The following is a 21,143-nucleotide window of genomic DNA, read 5'->3' on the forward strand; positions in this document are numbered from 1 at the left end:
AGAGGAATGGGTAGCCAACTCCCCACGGCAGTGATCCCAGAGTGGGTCAGAGTAGGCCTGATGCTCGCTTCCTCCTTCTGCCTCTCCAGGGCTTTCTGTACCAGGCCTTGGGCTTCACCTTGGCAGTGGGCCTGGAGGCTGACAAGGTGGAGGTGCAGCTGCTGGAGCTGCTCTACAAGACAGACTACAGTAATGACTTTGACCGGGAGGTGAGGGTGCCCTGCAGTCCCCTCTGGACCTTCAGGGGACGCGGTGTGTGCACGCATGTATGTGTGCATGTATGTGTGCACGCGTGTGTACATGGCATGCAGGAGTGTTTACCTGGGCGTGTGTGTGCACGTGTATGGGGGGGCTCCTCTCTTGCCCCTGCCTGCTGCCCTCACCCTGCCCGGCTGGGTGTCCCTGCAGGGTGTGATTCTGTGCTTTGGCCTGTGTGCCCGGGGCCAGGTGAAGACAGTGCTGAATGTTTTGCATGACTTTGAGGAGAGGATCCAGGAGTCGGAGCAGTACTGGCAGATCGGCGCTTGGCGGGTGAGGCACTTTGCTCCACAGTCAGGTCCAGGGGGCCTCTTAGAACGATGCTCTCCGCATCCAACCGAGGTTCTTGCTAGATTTCAGTAAGGAACTCCCGCTGTGTGTCCTTCACCAAAGTGGCTGAGGTCCGGAGGCTGCCTCTGACAAACCTTTGCTCTCAGATTATCTGAAGAACATAGGCTGGGTCTTTTCTGAGCCCAGAGATTATAAAGGAGTCCTAGCTCCTGGCTACTCATGGTGACCCCCTTTGGCCAGCAGCAGGGGTCTTTGCAGGCCTCACTCCAACCCCCTGGATCTGAAGAAGCTCTCAGGTGGTGCCCAGCAGGTGCTTGCCGTGTGCTGGGAGCTCTGCCTCAGTGAGTCAGTGGAGCTGGGATGGAGGGGCTGTAATGTCCACTGTCCTACAAGTGAGAGCTCAGAAGCAGGTTCAAAGGCCCACAGAGGACCAGTGCGGATGCTGGGGGTTGGACCACACAGCCGATGGGCGGCCTCCGGAGGCTGCCCCTCCAGGCCATAGGGCGCGGTGCCACAGGTTGGCTGAGTCCCCAGTGGGCAACCATCGAGAGTCACTGATGCCTAAGGTTTTGCCTTGACCTTGGACCCTTGCCCTTGGGGTTTGGTAGTTTGAATGGGGAGATTTGAGAGTGTCCAGGCTTCAACCCCAGCTTCTCTACAAAGTGAGACCTGAGAGCTGGATTTCTGTTCAAGGCCTGGAAGGAGGGGGACCCCTTACCCTCCTTCCTGGTGGGCTTGGTGGCCTCTGACACCTCCTCCCAGGAGAGCAGGGCTGAGGCTCTCTTCCCACTGCATCCCCAGCATCATGAGAGCCCCTGGCCCAGAGCAGGTGCCCGGCAGGTTGAGAGGATGAGTTGGGGCCCAGCAGCCTCTGTTTAGGGGTGTCCACGCAAACCACCTTCTCACAGCTAATGGGCAGTCGTGGCTCTGGTCTGACTTGCTCACCGCTGTACACCCAGGGCCTGGCATGTAGGGCTCAGTAAAGACACGTTGAATGAATGAGTGAATGAGTGAGCATTTCAGGCACCCAGGAAATAGTCAGCTGAAAGATCAGACCCTCCCTCTCCATCCGCTCAGTGGTTCTTCCCCTTCTCGTTGGCCTTGCAGAAGGACCACCCCTGGAGGCGGGAGACCGTGAAGGGCACCCTCATGGTGATGTACAGCTGCGTGGCCTCACATTGCCACCCACAGATGCTCCTCACCCACCTGGACAACCCCATCACTGCCAAGATCGTTCATCACTACTCCAGCAGCTGCCAGGTAAATGTGGGTTGCCACACACCCACCCCGGTGCCCAGGGACACCCTCCTTGAGCCGGGCTGGCAGAGAGTCACTCTGCACCATTACCAGGACACCCCCAGCCCCACCCAGGGGACATCCAGGAGTCCTACTTGACACCCACCGTTTGGGAAGCACTTTGCCACAGTCTGTGCTGTTCTCTGCAGCTGTGGGGTTAGGGCCGGGGGGCATCCCCCGCCCTCGATGGCTGGGCGGGGTGAAGGTGGGTCCCTGAAGTCACAGCAAAAGCCCCCCACTCTGCCCGGCCTCTCTCACTCCCTCTGCCCTCACCTCGACACCCGACCCCAGCCCTTTCACAAGGCACAAGAAGTGCGGTTGTCTGCAGAGATGCAAAAAGACTGGCTACATTCTTGGAAAGATAAGGAGGAGAAAACAGAGGATAAAGCAAACATAACCTAAGTTTTATTGTTTTTAAGTTTGCAGTAAAGTACACATGGGATTTGCCATTGTAACTGTTTTTAAGCACACAGCTCAGTGGCATTAAGTACACTGAAACCGTTGTGCAACCATCACCGCTGTCCACCTCCAGACCTAAAACCAAACTAAAACTCTGTCCCCACCAACTCCCCTCCCCTCCCCCTCCCTCCACTTCCTGTCTCTATGCACCTGTCACTCCAGGTGTCTCATATAACTGGAATCTCACAGTGTCGTTCTTTTGTGACTGGCTTATGTCATTCAGCATGATGTCCTCAAGGCTCATTCATGCCGTAAAGGCAAAAACAATTTTATCTCTGTAACTTATTCTGCCTCTTCGGTAACACACAGGGCTCGGAGTCCCCGGTCCGCGAAGTTGCCCACTGACCAGCATCGCTGTCCTTGGGCGCAGCGCGGGGGTCTGGGGGAGGCAGCACTTTCTGCGGGGCACTGGAGGGTGGTGTGCCCTGTCCAGGGCCTGGCCCGTGTCCCCACAGATGGTAAATGCTCTGTCAGGTGGCTGGAGGACAGCATGGGGCTGGCCGTCTCTTGGAGCACCCTGACGTTGACTCTTCTTCAGCTGGGGGAAGGAGCATCCCATGTGGCCACAGGGTCCAGGAACATGGGCTGGCGCCTGGGGTCTCTGGGGCTCACTCACAGCATGCCCCTCCGGTCCCTCGTCTTGGTCTGTGCATAGGACATCTACCTCAAAATAGCCTTCTTGAAGAGTATGGTGCAGGTCACCAATGCCATCAGAAACATCAAGGACCTGGAGGACTTCCAGCTTGCCCAAAAGGCGACTCTTACTGGCATTATAATGGTAAGCTGGGAACTTCCTTGGTCCTGGGCGGATTTGGGGTCTAACTCTGCTGACCGGCTTCTCCCTGGTCAGAGAGAGGCCCTGAAAGCATCTGAGGGACAAGGGGGTGACGGGGGTCTCTGAAGCCCTTCCTGTCTCAGTTCTGCTTTGATCCAACTGTAAAACTTCTGGGTGTGACATTCTGGAATCTGATGAAGGGTTTCATGGCCAGAAAACAGTCTGGAAAACAGGGTTGAAGACCCCGCCCCTCTTGGGCCCCGTGATGCCCCAGAGACGGCCAGTTCAGGGCTGGGAGACAGAGTCCCCTGGGTCAGTCCAGATATAGTCCCAGTATTTCTGCATCGGAGGGGTCAGGGGGTAGGGATCTTTTGCAAACAGGACTTAAAGTGTCACTGAACTCAGATCTGGCTGCTTGCTGCTTGAAAATCAACACTCGAGAGGCAGATGTTGGTAGAAAGGAAAGTTGCTTTTAATCAGAAAGCCGGCAGTCTGGGGAGAAGGTGGGCTCATGTCCCCAGAGCCAGCTCCCCAGGTTCTGTTCGGCCATGAAAGGTTTAAAGGAAGAGGGGAAGGAGCCTCAGCTAGTCGCTGAGGCGGGAGCAGACTTGGAGCCGCCTCTGGCTGTGCGCAGGCTCGCCGGCTTCTCGTCATCTTTCTTTAGTGCTTCCTTGTTCACACAGCTTGTATGTGAGATTCCTGAAGGGGAAGCCAGGGAAGAGATCTGGTCACCTGTTCTTTACTTAATCTTCATTCTTACTTCTTTGAAGACAAGGTACTGTGGGGTCAAAAGAATTGAAAGGTGTGCTAGTCAGAGTCAGTCCTGCTCAAGAAGGAGCAGCTAATGCCATGTCTGCAGTCTGGTCATCGCACAGTTAGCCTTCTCCCTCTGGTGACAGTTATAGTGTCGGTAAAACAACTCAGGAGTGTGGTCACACAGTGAGTCTGGGACTCTGTTGTCCTCATCATAATGGCTTGAGCCTGCTCTTTTGTGACTCAGGGAGGCATGGGAGACGCCACTTTTCTACACACAGGAGGCAGGGGACGTAGGTAGAGGCTTTTGCGCTTGGGAGGGGGGTGGTCCGGGCAGAGTTCTGCTCGGTTCCAAAGCTATTTTTGCACAAAACTCTGTTAAGATCTTGAAAGTGTCAATGGTCCAAAGGCAAGAAGCCGTGACAGGGGGCTGCTGAGGGTGTGTGAGGCAGCCAGTGTTCCTGGTCCCCAGACCTCCTCACTCCCTGGCAATGCCTTGGCCCCTGGAAGCCACTCCAGCCACTCCTGGAGGGAAGTGAGTTGTGGGTGGAACAGGAGGCCCTGATTAGGAAACACCCAGTTGTTAGGCTCCCACCGGGGGCCGGGAACTGTATGCCTGTAATACCCGCTGGCCTGGCCCAGTGCTCATTTCCATGCACGGGATCAGGAGCGGGAAGCGCCTTGCCCAGGACACACAGCCAGCGAGTGCAGACCTGATCCAGGAGCCCAGGCCTCTCTCAGCCCCACTCCTCCTGCCAGATTTTGCTGCCTTCCCTACCTAGAATGTCGAAGGCCACTGACTGTAAAAAGAATGAAAATGGTGTGGGGTATCAGAGCTGATCACACAATGTCAGGCCTTCCTGGCTGTCACCCCCGAGTGCAGCCGCCATCATGGTCACTGTCGGCCCAAGCCACTCGGCTGCCTGTCCCGGGACTCTGGGTGGCTGGGAGCTCACTCCCTGCTCTCCGGACAGACGATCATCAAGGCAGAACCAACTGACAGCCTGGTTTCTCCTGTACGGACGATGGCGATGGAGGCCCTCTCGCACCTGAGGTGAGCTGGGCCCCTGCCTGGGTCCCAGATGCCTCCCCTGGGTGGAGGCAAAGTCTGAGACACCCCCCCCCCCCGCCAGTGCTCTGCGGGGGCTCGCACCTCCTTTGCCCTCTCCTCCTCTGTAGCCAGCAAGTCGGGATGCAGCTTCCAGGGCAATGGGCCTTCCTAGGAAGGGGGGAGGTCTGCTCCCACCAGCTCTTTCCCGTAATTCTCAGCAATACTTCAAGTCAGGCTCTTCTCTTTGGATTGGGAGGTGAATGGCTGGTGGTGGGTGGGCTACTCCTTGGTCCCTTAGGGGATGTTTTGAGCTAGAAATCCCACAGTGGTGATGCATAGCACAGCAGGGAAAGACCGTCCTTCAGGTTGGGCTGGGCTCAGTCAAGGAATGTATTTATTGATCCAGTATTGATACAGTTAATACAAAGTAATAGAAGGCTGAGGTTTGCCTTCTGGGAATTGTCTGTCCGCTGGTGGGGCAGGGGAAGGTGCGGGAAGAAAGGTGTTTGTAAATGAGTATTTGAAGTGGCCAAGTGGGCTCTAGGAATTCTTCACCTATGGTGTCAGAGTCAACATTTAGGCTCATAGCAGAACTCTCTGTCGCTTTAAGAGGGAGCACATGGGCAGATTTCAAACAAAATTCACAAACATCCCTTCGGGGACTTGGAGGTAAGAAACACACACACAAGGAATTACAGGTCGGAGCTGAGTATTTGTAGGAAAATAGCTAAGTAAAACCAAACAAGGGGGCTGCTAATAAGATGCCACTCAGTCGATATAACAAAGGCTGTCAAAGGCCTTGGTGGGAGAGTTGGCTTTTGACTTAAACAAAATGACCAGATTTGGGTAGGAGCTGAACTGGCAGGGTGAAGTGCAGGACCCCTTTGGGGGCAGGGATTTAAAGCTGGCGGTGGCTCCCAATGCTGGAGGCACAGCAGAGCCAGCGGGGAACTTTGAGCGGCGCTGATACCCACCCCCACCCTAGACCCTTAAGTAAGATCCCCGGAGCTGGGCATGGCCCTTGAAGCCCTTAATTGAAAAGCCCTCCTGTGATCTTAGTGGGCACCTAGGCTTGAGAACTGTCTATGAAGTGGGCAGAAAGAGAATGAGCTAGCACGCACCAAGCAGCTAGCTACCACCCCAGAAGGTTTATTAAAACACCGACGGCTGGGCTCCATTTTGGAGTTTTTGGTTCGGTAGCTCTGCGGTCGAGCCACAGAATCTGCATTTCTAATAAGCTCCAGGTATTACCATTGAAAACCCCTGGGCCAGGACCAGCCTGGGAGGCAGAGTCCTTGGTTGTGGTTAGGGAGGAGTGATGGAATGTTCCAGAACAGGAGAGGGGCAGGCTCAGCACAGGCGATAAGTAGGAGAGGTGGCCCTGGGCCCCTGAGTCTCCCCATCAATCACAGACAGTCACTGGATACTGGTGGTGGGTGGATCCAGGGCCCTGGGAAGGGATGCAGGTCTGAGCCCCCAACCAGGGATGCTGGCCTCTCCCTCATTCTCTGACACACCTCCACACCCCAGGCTGGGCAGAGGGTGGCGGGTTCTCAACCCCCCACTGACTGCTCCTCTTGTCACTTCTTTCTCTAGCAAACTGAAGCCTTTCTACTCCACAGAGGAAAGCAGTGAGCTGATGGATATCAGTATACATTCTGTCATTTCTCTCCAACCCCCAGGAGAAAATGAGTCCATTAAGGTAGGTCCCTCTGGGTCACCTCATTTTCTGCGTCAGGACTTGGAAGTTCACATTAACACGGGCAGTGCCGAGAGCCCACCGTCCTGAGCCACCTGGGAGTGGCTGGAGGCAGCAAAGTGCAGCAGGCTCTGTCAGTAAGTGTAAGGGAATGCTGGCTGCTGTAACAAACTCCGAAATCTCCATGGTTTAACATGATGAAAGTTTATTTCTCCCTCACATTAAGTCTAATTGGCAGCAGAGGTGGCGATGAGGCTGCTTCATGCGGTTATTCAGGGACCCAGGCTGACAGAGGCACCAGCGTCTCCAACGCATGGCTCCTAAGTCCCTGTGGGCACTGATACCCAGCTTGAGAGAGAGCCTGGAGGGTTTCTAAGCCACTTTGCCCATCTTCCACTGGCCAGAACTCAGTCACATGGCTCCACCTGGATGCAAGGGATCCTGGGAAATGTAGTCCTTGCCTGGATGGCTGGTTTCCAGTAATGCTGTGGAAAAGGAGGACAAATCTTTTGTGGGCAGGTCGCCATCTGTGCCTGAAGGTCTTGGCCCCAGATGAGGGGTCAGGAGACCTAGGCTCTAGGAGTTCGGTTTTCCCCTTTGTAAAACGGGTCCCTCTAGAGGTTGTCTCACACGTCACATGAGAAGCTAGGTTTAGAGAACTCAATCTAAGCAAAAGTCAAAGGGCGATTATCAGACCATCTCACAGTACGTGACCCTGGAGTGGACCTGCACAGAGTCGGAGTGGGTGGCTGTGTGTGGCTCCAGCTCTCCCCTCTCTTGACCGCAGACCCTCTATGTGAACACCCTGTGCGCCCTGGAGCAGCTGATGGAGGGCCTCATGCAGAGGCAGCTGGACCCCAAGGGGCTGCAGGAGATGGTGCATGTAAGTTGTCTGGCGAGGGGCCAGAAGCCAGGGTGGCTACCCCTCCCAGAAAGCTGGCTTGAGAGCCAGAGGCTCTGTGGGAAGCAGGGGTACACATTAAAAATTGATTGGGGGAATTTTGTTTAGATAAAACTTCAAAGTGGCTGAGAAGCTGCAAGAATAGTACAAAGAACTCCTGTACACTTTTCAACCAGATCCACGGTTCTTAATAATTTTGTGACTTTCTTTTTCTTTCTTTTTCTCATTCACACACACACACACACACACACACACACACGCACGCCCCTTTTGAATCACATAGTGTTGGTTGCTGACATGAAGGACAAAAATGTTCTCTTATATAACAACAACACAGTGATCAAAACAAGGAAATTTAATATTGAAGCAATGCTACATTCTAATCTACCTTCTAATTGTCCCAATAATATCCTTTTAAGTTATTTTCCCCCAAACCTAGGTTCTAATCTGTATTATGCATTGCAATGAATTGTCATGTCTCCTCACTCTCTCTTTCAACCTGGAACAATTCCTCAGCCTTTCATTGTCTTTCATAATGTTGGTATTTTTGAAGGGTGCCAGTAGGGTTTTTTCTTTTTTAATTAGGTTGTTTACTTTCTCATTATTGAGTTGGAGGAGGTTTTAGATGTTCTGAAAACAAGTCCTTTAGGTGATCTGCAAACATTTGCTCCTGGTCTGTGACTTACCTTTTCATTAATTTCAGTGTCTTTTGAAGAGCTGAAGCTTTTAATTTCGATGGAGTCTAATTTATCATTTTTTTCTTCTATGGGTCATGCTTTTCGTGTCATGTCTAAGTAATCTTTGCCTAACCCAAGACCACAAAAATTTTCTCCTAGATTTTCTTCTAGAACTTGGCAGTTTCAGGGTGTAGAGTTAAGTCTATGATATATTTTGGGTTAAGTTTTCTTTTTTAATATGAATCAAAGTTTATTTTCTTTTATTTTTTTGCACATGGATAACCAATTGTTTCAGCATCATATGTCAGCAAGACTATCTTTTCTCCATCGAATTACCTTTGCATCCTTGTCAAAAATCAATTGACCACGTATGTGTGGATCTATTTCTGGACACCTATCCTGCTCTATTGATATATTTGTCTTATCTTTACACCAGTGTCATCCTGTCTTGATTCCTACAACGTTACATTAAGTCTTGAAATCAGGAGCAGACAGTAGGAGTCGACTGCCTTTGTTCTTTGTCACTGCGCCCCACAAATATTATATGTTGTGTTCTAATTTTATTTCAGTTCAAAATACATTTTAATGTCTCTTTCGACTTCTCCTTTGACCCATGGTTATCTAGAAATTTCTAATTCCAAATATTTGAGAGTTTTCCAGAGTTTTTTTTTTTATTCCTAATTTAACTCCTTTGTAGTCTGAGGACAGAATTTGCATAATTCAAGTCCTTTTAAATCAATTGAGACTTATTCCATTGCCCAGGTGTGGCCTGTCTTGGTGTATCTGGAAAGTGTTCTGCTGCTTTGGGTGGAATGTTCTAGATATCAATTAGGTCGGGTTGGTTGTCCGAGCTTTCTGCATCTTTCCCGATTCTGTCTCCTTGGTTATCAGTTATTGAGGGAGAAGCTGCTGAAATCTCTGACTTCCACTGGGGGTTTGTTTATTTCCCCTTTCAGCTTCATCAGTTTCTGCTTCGTGCTTTGTTAAACTCTGTTACTAGGGACATGACCACACAGGCCCCGGAGTGCGGGCTGGGCTGTGTTCCCGGCCTCTCATCCACAGGCAAACATTTGGGACAAAGCCAAGCTTGTCAGTCCAGCGCCTTCCTGGTGGGGTGCTGGGGGTGTTCTTTCTTCTCTCACAACCTCATCCCCCTAGGGGTGCGTGGGGCCTGGAAAGAGACCAGCGTCTAGAACCACCCAGGCCCTGCAAGTTAGACTCTGAGTGGGAGAGACCAGGAGAGCAGGCCAGGGAAGGGCTGGCCTCTGGATTTCAATGTCCCTTTCTGTGTTTCACGCTCTACTTGTAGCTCCTGGAAAAGTGGATCTTGTCGGAGAAAGAATGGGAGCGGGAGAAGGCCATGAACCTCCATCTCCACCTCATGCAGATCTACGTCCAAAGTGTTGGCGTCTGTGTGAGTCCAGAAGCCCCCTGCCCCCCAGCCTGCCGCTCTGACACCCACAGAGAAATTCCTGTCTCTATTCATGAGAAGAAGAAATGCGTTTGAAATCAAGTCCTGCCCCTGGAAGGGTCCCCTGGCAGGAGGCTGCCTCGCTTGGGAATGGCAGAGGACGCTCTGGGAGGAGCTGGCCCTGGGCCCTCGGGTGGCGAGGGAGGGGGTGGGCGTGGCGTGGATCGGGTTTCATGGGGCCTGAGGTGCATGCAGGGGTGAGGCCACACCACTGTGAATACCACCTTGGTCAGGAAAGTGAGTATATACTTAGATGAGAAAATAAATCACTACCAAATCACACATTTTACAAAGCTTGACAAGTGCCACAAGCATCACAACATCTCGAGAAGCGACGAGGTGTTCTGGCTGGTTAAGCAGCTGACACGGCTCCGTGAGCCCCTGCCGCCCGCGCTTGCTGGCGTCACACTCTGATGGTCTGGTCTTCAGGGACAGTGTGGGTAGGACGGGGGTGTCCTGGGGCTGGGGTGTGGGGACAGGCCTCACGTCTAGGGCTGGTGCACAGTGAGAACAAGGTGGGCAGGACCCCAGTCCTGGAGCACCTTCGGGGGGACCCAGGCCCAGCAAAGCAAGGCCTGGGCCAAGGCCAGTGCTAAGTAACATCTGAGGGCAGGTGCTGCGCAGAGTGCGGTGCCTGAGTTCTCTGTCGTGGCTCTCACGACGTTTCCTGAAACAAGAGGCACCATTATCGCCTGTGATTGACAGACGCCTCTGATTTACATGAGGGCCGGAGGCTAAGCACCCAACCCAGGTCACACAGCGAGGGAGCGGGGATGCCCAGATTTGAAGCCAGGTCTCAGTCACAGGAACCAGGTGGGCGCCCAGACGCAGTACCTGGGCCCGAGGTCACAGGGGCGAATCTGAGCAGACTTCTTGGACCCTGGCTACTCGACCTCCAGGGGCGCAGCTGTGGGGCTCGGGAATGGAAGCTCAGGCGCAGGCAGGCGGTGGCAGCCTCCCCCTTCCCAGACAGGAGTGGTCTCAGAGCGTGTTTACCCTCTCTGGCTGCTGGTTACACTGCCTTCGGGCAGCACCACGTGTGCTTGGCTGGACAGACGGTGTGAGCCTTGAGGTCTTCTGTACTTCAGATCCCTCTGAAGCTGGGGCAGTTTGGTGCCCTGATCGGACTCATCGCCCCATGCACCTGTGACTCGCACAGAAGAACCCGCATGGCCTCAGTGGACGTCCTGTCCCGCCTGCTGGACCTGCACGGTATGGGGAAGGCAGGTCATGAGAACCATCGTCTCCAGGCCGGGAGGGTTAACACCAGCAGCGTGGGCTATGGGGCTGTCTTGGGGTGGGGTATGTGGCCTCTCTGTGTAGACAAACAAGGGTGACCAGCAGGGATGGTGGAGGGGATGCAGAGCTCACTGAGATGGCATGGAAGCTCCCAGAAGGAGAGGCTCATTTGGTCAGCTGACTCACTGAGGGAGTGTGCTGGGCACTGAGGAGCCCCACTGGACACGGTCAGCTCACAGGCACTAAAGATGCAGAACTGGCCAGAGATGAACTCAGAGGAAAGCAGCGTGGTGACCTCCAGAGGGGGAGAGCTGGCCTCTGGCTTGGCAGCTGGCGGAGCGTCCGTCATAGGAGGGCATCCGGGAGAGCTGGCGTCTGAGCTGTGCGGAGAGGTGGTGCGAGGGCAAGGCTGTAGGATAGGAAGTCCAGGTGCTGGAGGGCAGTCCAGGCCGCGGATCCAGAGCGCCCCGAGGGCTGGGGCAGGAGGCCTCCATGATGCGGCCTGTGGCCCGGCCTTTGTCATGGCTGGTCATGCCTGAAATTGTATTCCCACCAGCAAGCCAGACCTGCTCCTCGTGGGGTGCTTCCAAGGAGTTGGAGCTTGAGAAATGTAAGGAGGACCTGCAGGGCTCAGACATGGAGAAGATTTTCAGTGCATCCTTCAGAATCGCCAAGGTGACGAGCCAGCAAGGTTGTGTGGGCTGTGGTCTCTGGGTGCCTGGGCCACCTCTAGGGGACAGGACCTTGCTCAGTTCCACACCCTCATCTGGGGGTCACGGCTTCTACAGCCCTTGGTCAAATTCATGCCGTGTGTATTTAAATGGCCTGTAATATGTAAGGTCCCCATTGTGGTGCCTGGCACATAGTAGGTGCTTAATGGCCCCAGGCTGTCTTCTCTTTGTCCCTATCATGTGCCACACTGAGGGTGGAGGGGGCCCCGGAAAGAACTGAACATGAGGCCCTGCACCCAGGTGGTGGTACATGGGCAGGCTGATGGTGCACTGGTGACCGGAAGCATCCAGAGCCGCCCACGCTCTAGGAGCTGCAGAGAGGCGAGGTCCCTCCTGCCTCACGGGGCAGAGGAGACTTTGTGGAGCAGGGCGGGTGTGCATCGGCAGGACAGGTGAAAGGATGTGGGGGCTCAGGGCATACCCTGAGCAAAGGCTGCAGGGCAGCAGAGTCAGGACAGGGAGGGTTTGGGGAGAAGCTTCCTGTCCGGGGTTCACTGGGGTAGGTGATGAGGTGAGGGAGAGGTTGGGGTGCCTCCTGGAGGCTTTGAAGTAGGGGCTGGTGACTGAGATGGCCGGAGGCTGGGCTGGGAGGCGGGAGGAGGCAGTGGCAATGGTTTGAGGGAGGATGGGGGCCTGGGCTGGGGCCGTGATGTTGGGCAGAAGAGCAGGGACGTCCGTGGTGACAGGTGGGCAAGGAGATCCTGGGGTCCTGGTTGCCAGACCCCGGGAATGCCCTGCTCTTGTTTTAGGTGGCCTGCTCGCAGTTTAACTGTGATGAGGTGGTCTCGCTCATCCGGAAACTCTGTGAGAACATCGGGGCCACAGAGCTGCAGCACGACAGGGCCTCCGCCGCCTGGATGGGCACCTTCCTCCAGATGCGGGTCAAGGAGCTGGAGGACAAGGTGGCAGAGCCGTGGCCTGGTCACCTGGGGCCTGAAGCTGCCTGGTGCACCCAGCCTAGAGGGACGGGCAAGGGCCCAGCCTCACTGGCTGAGGAGTCCCTCCTTCCCCGCCCCCCCGTCCCCCCCCCCCCCCCCCGCAAGCCCATGGCTGTAAAGAGGAAGAGGAAGTAGTGTTCTAGAACAAGAAAGAGCACGTGGAAGGTAGCTCGGTCAGTAAGTGGATGGTGGGCTGGAGGCCCGAGGCTCTCTCTCCTCGACCACACAGCCTCCCACACCGAAAGTCTGACAAAATCCTGCAAGAGACTAGAGGATGCCTTGGAGGGGGTGCTGGTGGTTTAACCTACCCATCTTGGGCAAGAGTCCCGGAGGAGGGGTGTACAGTGGGTGAGGGCAGGCGGTCCACGAGGGCTGGGCTGATGCCCTTCCCCTTCCCAGGTGGCTGAGATCCTGGGCGCCATCCTGGTCCACCTGCCCGTGGTGGAGCAGCCGGAGGTGCGGCGCATCCTGACCGAGGGCATCCTCCTGCTGGCATACCACCACCAGGAGACTGTGCTCACGTCGCTGCTGCGGCAGCCCCTGCCCATGGAGAGGTGGGTGCCCTGGGGGTGGGGCCAAGGCCTCCAGCTTCACCCAGTCCCTGCCCGACTCACCACCATCAACACGTCCCGGAAGACTTGGGTAGTGTCTTGTCTGACCCTGGGGCAGGTCAAACCCTCTTCCTGAATCGCCGTCAGCGGTACAGCTTCTGGGAACCTTGGACCTGGAGTCTTGATTTTACAGCTCCATCCTATAACTTCCTGCATCACCCTCTCTGGGCTCAGAGAGGACTGAGTGGAGGACTGAGCTTGGGGCCGGATAAACCACAGGATGTGGCCCCATGGCCCGAGCAGGCCTCTGGAGAAGCTCCACTCTGTCCTCCCTCCTTCCCCACCAAAGTCCTGAGAGTGAAGTGACTGGACCAGGTGCCCAAGGGAGGAATGACAGAGCCTTAGGCCCCTTAGGAGGCCTCATAGTAAAGTAGGGCAAACCCTCCTTCTTAAATACACAGTGTTCAGTCCTGGTGTCTCTGTCACAGTGTCGCACAGGCAGCTGGCAGGATCTCACCAGTTTGGGGAATGAGTATGTTGGTATGGTACTGGAATTCACTGGGGAGGGCCTAGAAAGAGCTGGGCAGGTGTTCCCAGATCAGTGGAGACCGAGGAGCAAAGGGCAGCCTAGAGACTTGGTGGAGGGAGATGTGGCAGATGCCATGGAAGATGCTATGACCAGAGAAAAGAGAGTTTGGAGCAAAGTCATCAGATCTAGAAACTCCCAGGCTGCCCTGTGTGAGATGCAGGCCTGGCTCCACCCTTGAGCTGTTTCTTGGAATGACAGCCCTGCCCTGGGTCCAGGTGGGAAGGTGGTACAGGTGGCTTGATTTAATGAGGGTTAGCCCCTCTTGGAGCAGTGCTGGGGTGGGGCCTCTGGCTGGCGTTTTTGGTGACCATGTTATGCTGGCTTTCACTGTATTGGTTAGCTATTGCTGAGTAACAAATTGCCACCAACTTGGAATAACAGCCGTTTATCACCTCCCAGATCCTGTGGTCAGGAGCCTGGGCTTGGCTGAGCTGGGTCGTTTGCTCAGGGTCTCACAGTGCATCGAGGCATTGGTGGGCTGTCTTTCTTTCTGGAGCCCAGGTCTTCCTTCACTCTCATGTGGTTATCTCTTGAGTCATAGGCCTGAGGTCCCCGCCTTCTTGTTTCCTTACACTCCCAGGGCTTCTTTCAGAGAAGCTGTTGCTAGTGAGTGTGCTATGCCCACCCTCCATTCAATTCTTGCCACCAGGCTCCCTGCCACACCCCCCACCCAAAAGTCACTTCCCTGCACTTGAGTATTTGGTTTTGTGGATTCAAACAGGCAGTTTGATCCTGTTGTATTTGTGGTATTAGTGCTTCAGAGCCCACCAGCCCCCACCTGCTTGTACCTGTTACATCACTGTCCTGGGGCCCTTCCCTTCTTGGCAGGGCTGTGGGCTTGGACTTGGGGATCAGGCTGTAGTCTGGCAGGTCACCTGACCTCCACAGGCCTCCTTTCCTCTTCTGTGGAATTGGAGACGGAGGCTCCTTCCACACTGACATGTTGGGATGAGTAAAGTGATGCAGCATTAGCAAGCTGCCTAGTGCCCACCCGACATGGCCGGGCACTTGGAAGCTGTGACAGGACACATACTTAAAGTCATCACACAGTAGGTCCGGTGGGGTCTCCTGGGGTCCCCCAGCAGCAGAGCTGGGGCTTCCGAGCGGGGCCATGGTGTTCCCAGCAGTACCGTGAGCAGAGCACATGGCTGGACGTGGAGCTGGGACCCAGCTTCTAGTTGCTCAGGCTTTGGTGGCTCACTCCACCTCCCTGAGACCCAGAGTCCAGCCCGTACCCAGGGGGCTGCCCTAGAATCCACAGGGGCTCTGACCCACCAGGACTCATGGCCCCAAACCCACAATCCTTGTCCCCTGTCTTTGGCTAGCCACCTGATGGAGGTGTGGCTGGCTGTGGTGGAGAATGTGCCCCTTGCCCGGGAGATGCTCCGCGGGCTGATGGGCCGGCTGCAGTTGAAGTTCACGCCCAGGGCCAACGCCACCTCCAAGGCCGACATCTGGCGCCTGGCCGCAGTGGACCCTCTGATGGTGAGTCACAGGGCAGGCCCTCCTTGGGGGCTCAGTTTGAACCCCGACACCTCTGGCCCTTCTATCTGCAGATCCTGTGCACCATCTACCTTCTCATTGAGAAGATGGACAAGGGCGACATGCTCCCGGGGCTCTTCCCGGACCTCGTCTACACCCTCCTGCTCCAGCTCAGCAGCAGCCAGGAGCCGGAGCCCGTGTCGCCCGTCTTGAAAACATGGAGAGTCGTCCACACGGGGACTCTCCCCGAGGAGATCAACCTGCAAAGGTACTCTCGAGGGTAGGTGGGCGTTGGGTGCAGAGCAGCAGGCCTGGGCTGGATGCGGCCTCATAGAAATCACTGGACTCCAAGTGTTACCTCCACCGGGAAGCCCTCATCAACCCCTCCTGGTGGGGAGGCGTTCTTGGAAGCTAATCTTACTCACAGCCCTCCCACCTATGAGTCTAGCACGGTATGGTTTTCAGAGTTTGAAGACTCACCCTCTCCCACGATGGCTCTTGGCCCCTTGAGTGAGGCCCCTCTGGTGTTGGGCACCCCTTCCCAGGCCTGGGTGTGGAGCGTGCCCCTCGGAGGCGTGATGGGTGCTCCTGGCAGGGCAGCCACGCCATGATGTGGCTTCTTCCAGGATCACGATCAAATCCATGCAGCTTTTGTTCAGGAGACTCAACACTGAGCCGCTGCTTCACAGCCTGGAAGAGCAGGGCATGTGGGTGCTCCTGGAGAGCAGCGAGACGTTCCTGCAGGGAGTGAGCCTGCTGGCCAGGTGGGCACCCAGCTCCACGGGGCAGGGCGGTGGGGGCTTGCAGAGACATCTCCTTGCTGCAAGGTCTGGGTCGTGGCTGAACCCCTCACTAGGGGGGATGGCTATGTTGTCCTGTGTCCCAGACTCTGGGTGGCAGCAGGGTGCAGGCAGAGAGCATCTTTTCTTCCAGCCCTTCCTGCTCCAAGGCAAAAAAGTGAGGTCCAAGGCAGGTGGGGTGTGCCCGAGGTCACAAAGGGCTTCTGAGCTGGGCGGGGACTGGGAATTACTTCCTGGATCCTGAGCTCTTATGGGTGGCCCTCATTCTGGTCCCTTTTATTAAAAGGAGATGGAGGGGGGAGGGTATAGCTCAGTGGTAGAGCGCGTGCTTAGCATGCAAGAGGTCCTGGGTTCAATCCCCAGCACCTCCATTAAAAAAAAAACAAAACTTAATCCCCCTCCCCAAATAAATAAAAGATACCTTTTAAAAAAAGGAAGTGGAAAGTCAGTACTGCAGTGACCCCTGACCTCTTAGGATACCTGACCCAGGGCGCCCTGCCCCAGAGCAGCTGTGCCCTCAGGAGCTGAGAAGCCCCCTCCCCGCGGTGCTGTCCTCTGCAGGCTGTGCGTGTGGATCGCGGAGGGCTGCGGGCAGAGGCTGTCGGAGCTGGTGGTCAAGGGCATGGAGTCGAAAACCCTGAGCTGGCGCATCAGCAGCACGGCGGTCTGCGCGGAGGTGAGGCCGCGGCGTGGGAGTGGAGGGGCAGGGCGGAGGGCGACCCCCGGGGTCTCCTGGGGACTCTTCTCAGGGGCAGACTCCCTGGTTCTGAGGGGCATTTGAGTCTGGTGGAGGGGCAGGCGAACATCCCTCAGTGTGTGTTCATTCACTCATTCGCTCCTTCGTTCATTCATCACATGAGTAATTTGGGGCAGGCACTACGGGATGTGGCCTGGGCCCTGATGCATAGCAGATGATGGATGTGTGCCGTGGTGAGTGCGGCAACACCAGGGAGCCAGAGGCGGGCTTCCCTTTGGAAGGCGAGCCAGGCTTTGCCAGGCAGGAAGGGGTGGGGGTGATAGCCGCTGGGGCCCAGCTACCCTTCCATGCATTTGGGGCACTTATGGGTCCTGGAGGAACTGGCCAGAAAACTCTTAGGAGAAATTCTGTTGGCTGCCTGATGCCCAGTGTGCCGTAGGGACCAACCACTGACCGAACGCAGGGGACAGCAAACTTGCTCTATAAGGGGCTGAGGATTTTCAGTTTTGGAGGAACCAATTAGGTCTTTAGTTTTCTTAAGGTTTATAAAACACACGTGCACACACGCATGCCGAGGGCTCCCCGTCGACTTGAGGTCCTGGCATTTTGCGTGCCGGCCGGTAGTGACCCTCTGAGTCCCAGATGAGTGGAATCCATGCTTCTTGTGCATTCCTGTTCAGACACGGTGGGCAGGGCGGTTGCCCACGGTAGCTGCTCCCATCGTGTTAACTGAAGAAATAAATGACGAATGAGTGTGTTCATAGAGGTCACCCTAGCGAGCGTTTCTGACGTCTTTCCTTATCAAATCCTCACAGCAACCCCATGAGGCAGGCCCTGGTATTGCCGTCCCTTTACAGATGAGGAAACTGAGGCTCAGAGGGGTTGAGTGGCTTGCCAGGGTCCCACAGCTGGCCGGCGGAGTAGCCAAGAGTTGGTCCCGGGAGCTGGGGCTCAGAATCCTCTCCTCGTCACAGAGACCACGCTGTGCAGGGACTATCATCACACGTCCCATTTTGTGGCTGAGAACTGGGCCTCTCTTGGGGATAATTGTGGAAAGTTCTCCTTTCCAGTTCATGAGCTACCCGATCCTGTACCAGGAGAAGCTGCTGAAGCCGGCGGTGCTGATACTGGAGAAGGGTGTGGACCAGGAGGATGAGGCCCTGCGGGTGCTCTCCCTTCGTGCCCTCGGCAACATGGCCCTTGGCGCCCCCAAGAAGGTCCTGCGCCCAACCCTGAACCCAGGACCCAGGGGTGCAGGATCGTGTGTCCTGGTCAACCGTGGGGCTGACAGCTCCCCGTGCTCTGACCCCCCCACCAGGTGAGGCAGTACCGGAAGCTCCTACTGAAGAAGTGCCTCTACTCCCTGAGGGGCCCCGTGAGCACCAGCGTGACCTCCGAGGGCATGGAGGCCCTGGCCAAGGTCTTGGCTGAACTGCGGGAAGGGGACATGGGGCCGGCCTTTGACGCCATCTCCGAGCGGTGCAGAACCTTCTTTGACAGTGTGAGTCCTCACTGGAGACTAGCTCAGCCCTGGCCCTCGTGGGGTCCTGCAAATGTCTGTGGACGCATGGGCGCTTCTAATCCCCTAAAGAAGAGGTGTGTTCTGGCGCGAACTGGGCTGCAGGTCTGACTTGCTGCCGATGTATCTGCCAGTTGTTTGATCTTGCGATCTTGTAAGAAATGAAAAATCTTGTTCTAGGACCCATGGGACCCTCCTCCCCTGCTTTTACTTCCTGGCAGCCGCGCTCTTCGGGCACCTGTGACGTGTGGGGTGGGGATGCTGCCGGGCGGGCAGATGCAGTCAGATCCAGCACAGCCCTCGTCTAGGGAAGAGGAGGTCACCCATACCAGAGTAATGCCCTGTCCCGAGTGCCCTGCAGGAGAGGCTCCATTCTGATGGAATGACCCAGAAGGCTTCGCAGGGGCCAAGCCATTTAAAAGGGTCCACGGAGAATGGCTGGGGTTTTGTTGGGCTTCTTGCTTCCCGAATTTCAGAACTTGTTTGTACATCTCGGCCACAGGAGAGCGAGCTGCTGCGTTTAAAAGCCTTCATCCTCTTCGGGAAGCTGGCAAAGGTGGTCAGGATTTCCAAGAAGCGTTTCTTCAAGGAAGAAGTAAAGAAAGCCTGGGTCCCCCTCATGCTGCATTGCCAGGACCCCAGCTCTGAAGCAGCCCAGGTAAGACACAGCTGGGCTTTGTGTCCGAAGTCTGGGGCCTGCTGTCCCCAAAGGGAGCACATGCTTGGGGTCCAATGGCTCAGCTAGCGGGGCTCCTCCTACCGCACTTAGCCTCCCCGCCAGCCCAGAGCCCACAGTCTGCTGATTCCTCGCGCCAGTTTGGGGAAGGGACCATTCAAGACGCCCACAAACTGGCTTATTGAGGAGTCTCGGCTCTGTCGGGGGAACACGGCAGAGTTTCCTTCTTCTGCAGGCACCTTCACCAATCGCCCTTTCTTCTATCAGATCCTGTAAGTTGCCATCACTTTGGGGAATTACGACTCAGTCATGTTTAAAACACACCTTAAATCTCTCCTTACCGGCTCCCAGTGGGGCGGGCTTGTGCTGGGGCTGCCAGCAAAAGTGGAGGGGGCCTGGCTCTCTGAACATGATTCTCCCCCTCTCCCAGGCTCCTCTGTTGCTTTGGGGTGGGAGGAGGGGGAGACCCCCACCCCTCGTTTAACTGCTGCCTCCTCAGCTAACACTGGCTGGCTGGGGACACATACGTATGGAACGCCCCGCCCCACATACCACCCAGGACCCTGATCTCTGTCTTCTCTCCTCCCTCTAGCCTGGGGAGAGCGGCTGGGAAGATGGCTGAGATTAGGGGAGGTTCTGCCACCACCCAGTAAGCCATGGGGATACAGCCGGCCTCCAACGAGGGGTTCTCAGCAGGGCACTTTCAACTAGTGCCTTGGCCCCCGTTCTGGGGTCACAAGTCCCTTCAGTTCTGTTGCTGAGGGCTGCAGGTTTCCATGTGGGGCATGGGTCCAGGTAGCATCCTCAAGCTGACACACTCCGGACTCAGGGTGGCCCCCACCCCACCTCCCTGCCCCGGCTCTACCTCGGGGACACTGGTGACCCAGGGCACGAAGTGTCACGTCTCAGAGACTCCACTCCTCACTAATCCACACTGCCTTCTGTCAGCAGCTCACACTCCTTTCCCATTTCATGAGCAGCTGACTTGCAGGGCAGGGCTTCAGGGAAGGGAGTGACCAGAAGGGTGACCGAGAGACTTTGATGAAGGAACCACAAAGAGCAGAGACCAACACTGGAAGGCGCTCACCCGAGGGGTCACTGCTGCCACTCCTGCTCCTGGATGAATAGATACCCCAACCTCTCTCCCTGCTCTCAATCAGTATCGCCCCGTGGCCTAACCCCACTGGAGGCCAGAGGCGGAGGCCTGGATGCTGCGCACCCAGGGATGGGGAGAGCTGGGCGGGGGGGATAGGGGGACGAGAAAGCCCATCCCATTCTGATCCTGAGGCTCCGGAGGGGCAGGTCCCCGGCAGGGCTGCTGAGGGCGCCAGGGTGCTGGCTAAAGGGGTGAGGGGGCTGCACCTGTCCCCAAGGGGCTTTTCAGTAAATGCACATGCAGATGTTATATATGCTGGCAGGGCTCGGGTCCTAGGCCCCCTGCCCTGGCCTGCCAGCCCGCCCTTCTTTGGCTTCCTGAGGCTTTTCGGGGGCTGCCCTCCAGCTTATCTGTGAAATGCCAGCCCTGCGAGCCCCGCCCCTTGTGGGGAGCCCCTGGGTCTGCCTGACGCCTCTCCTGCTGTCCTGTGTCTTTCCAGGCCTGTGTGGTTACCATGTTCCAGTGTGTGCACTTCTGGGGCTGGAAGGCCCTGGAGAGCTCCTTGGACAAAAGTGATGCCTTTGCAGCCAAGGAGATGACCGTTTTCCAGATAACCCTGTGCTCCGTCCTGGTGAGGAAGCTGAGGGGGGATGGGCCCGTGGGAGGTGGCCCCCACCAGTGGCTTGGGGCTTGGGATTTTGCTGCCACAGTCTTCATCTTGTGACCCTGCGTTCACCTTCTAGACATGAGGTGTCGAGACCAGCTCTGTCCACTAGAAACAGAATGCAAGCCACATACTCATTTTGAAATTTTCTAGTAGCCATGCCGAGAAAAGTGAAACCAAATTTAATGGTAGATTTTATTTAACCCAGTATATCTAAATCGTTATCATTTCAACGTGCAGCCAGCATAAAATTATTAACACAATAGTTTATGTTTCTTGGGCACTGTCGCCCGTATCCAGGGAGCACTTTACGCTTAATTCAGATTAGCTACATTTCAGGTGCTCAGGGCCCTCATGTGGCCAGTGGCTACCGTACTGGGCAGCGCAGGGTGTGGGCAAATGTAATCTCTCTGGGCCAGACAAGAATAACAGGGGGCTGAAGTCCTTAAGCTGTCCGGTTACTAATTTGCTGTGTGACTCTGGGATGCGCACTTGCCCTCTCTGGGCAGACCCTCCAGCATCTGAAGGAT

The 21,143-nt window shown here is 55.9% G+C and overlaps 1 protein-coding gene across 6 annotated transcripts in view; it reads left to right on the forward strand.

Moving 5' to 3' along the window:
- Positions 1-21,143, forward strand: part of MROH2A (maestro heat like repeat family member 2A) — a 44,135-nt gene that overhangs the window by 21,463 nt on the left and 1,529 nt on the right. The window contains exons 14-34 of one of the 6 annotated variants that reach the window (XR_012507209.1): positions 90-209; positions 409-531; positions 1,657-1,809; positions 2,960-3,082; positions 4,807-4,886; positions 6,480-6,585; positions 7,370-7,465; positions 9,470-9,574; positions 10,720-10,843; positions 11,427-11,545; positions 12,351-12,503; positions 12,939-13,093; positions 15,005-15,164; positions 15,236-15,441; positions 15,788-15,925; positions 16,523-16,637; positions 17,729-17,875; positions 17,977-18,159; positions 18,680-18,835; positions 19,071-19,125; positions 20,449-20,580. Coding sequence is in view for 5 of the 6 variants with exons in the window: in XM_074364519.1 (XP_074220620.1) it covers positions 90-209; positions 409-531; positions 1,657-1,809; positions 2,960-3,082; positions 4,807-4,886; positions 6,480-6,585; positions 7,370-7,465; positions 9,470-9,574; positions 10,720-10,843; positions 11,427-11,545; positions 12,351-12,503; positions 12,939-13,093; positions 15,005-15,164; positions 15,236-15,441; positions 15,788-15,925; positions 16,523-16,637; positions 17,729-17,875; positions 17,977-18,159; positions 18,680-18,835; positions 19,071-19,337 (2,829 nt within the window). In the remaining variant the exon portion in view is untranslated. Of the gene's footprint in view, positions 1-89; positions 210-408; positions 532-1,656; positions 1,810-2,959; positions 3,083-4,806; positions 4,887-6,479; positions 6,586-7,369; positions 7,466-9,469; positions 9,575-10,719; positions 10,844-11,426; positions 11,546-12,350; positions 12,504-12,938; positions 13,094-15,004; positions 15,165-15,235; positions 15,442-15,787; positions 15,926-16,522; positions 16,638-17,728; positions 17,876-17,976; positions 18,160-18,679; positions 18,836-19,070; positions 20,581-21,143 lie in introns of those variants that run through there. The other 5 variants (XM_045511571.2, XM_074364516.1, XM_074364517.1 and 2 more) reach the window with 5 other exon arrangements.

This window comes from Camelus bactrianus, chromosome 5 (genome assembly GCF_048773025.1).
Source record: "Camelus bactrianus isolate YW-2024 breed Bactrian camel chromosome 5, ASM4877302v1, whole genome shotgun sequence".
Lineage (NCBI taxonomy): Eukaryota > Metazoa > Chordata > Mammalia > Artiodactyla > Camelidae > Camelus > Camelus bactrianus.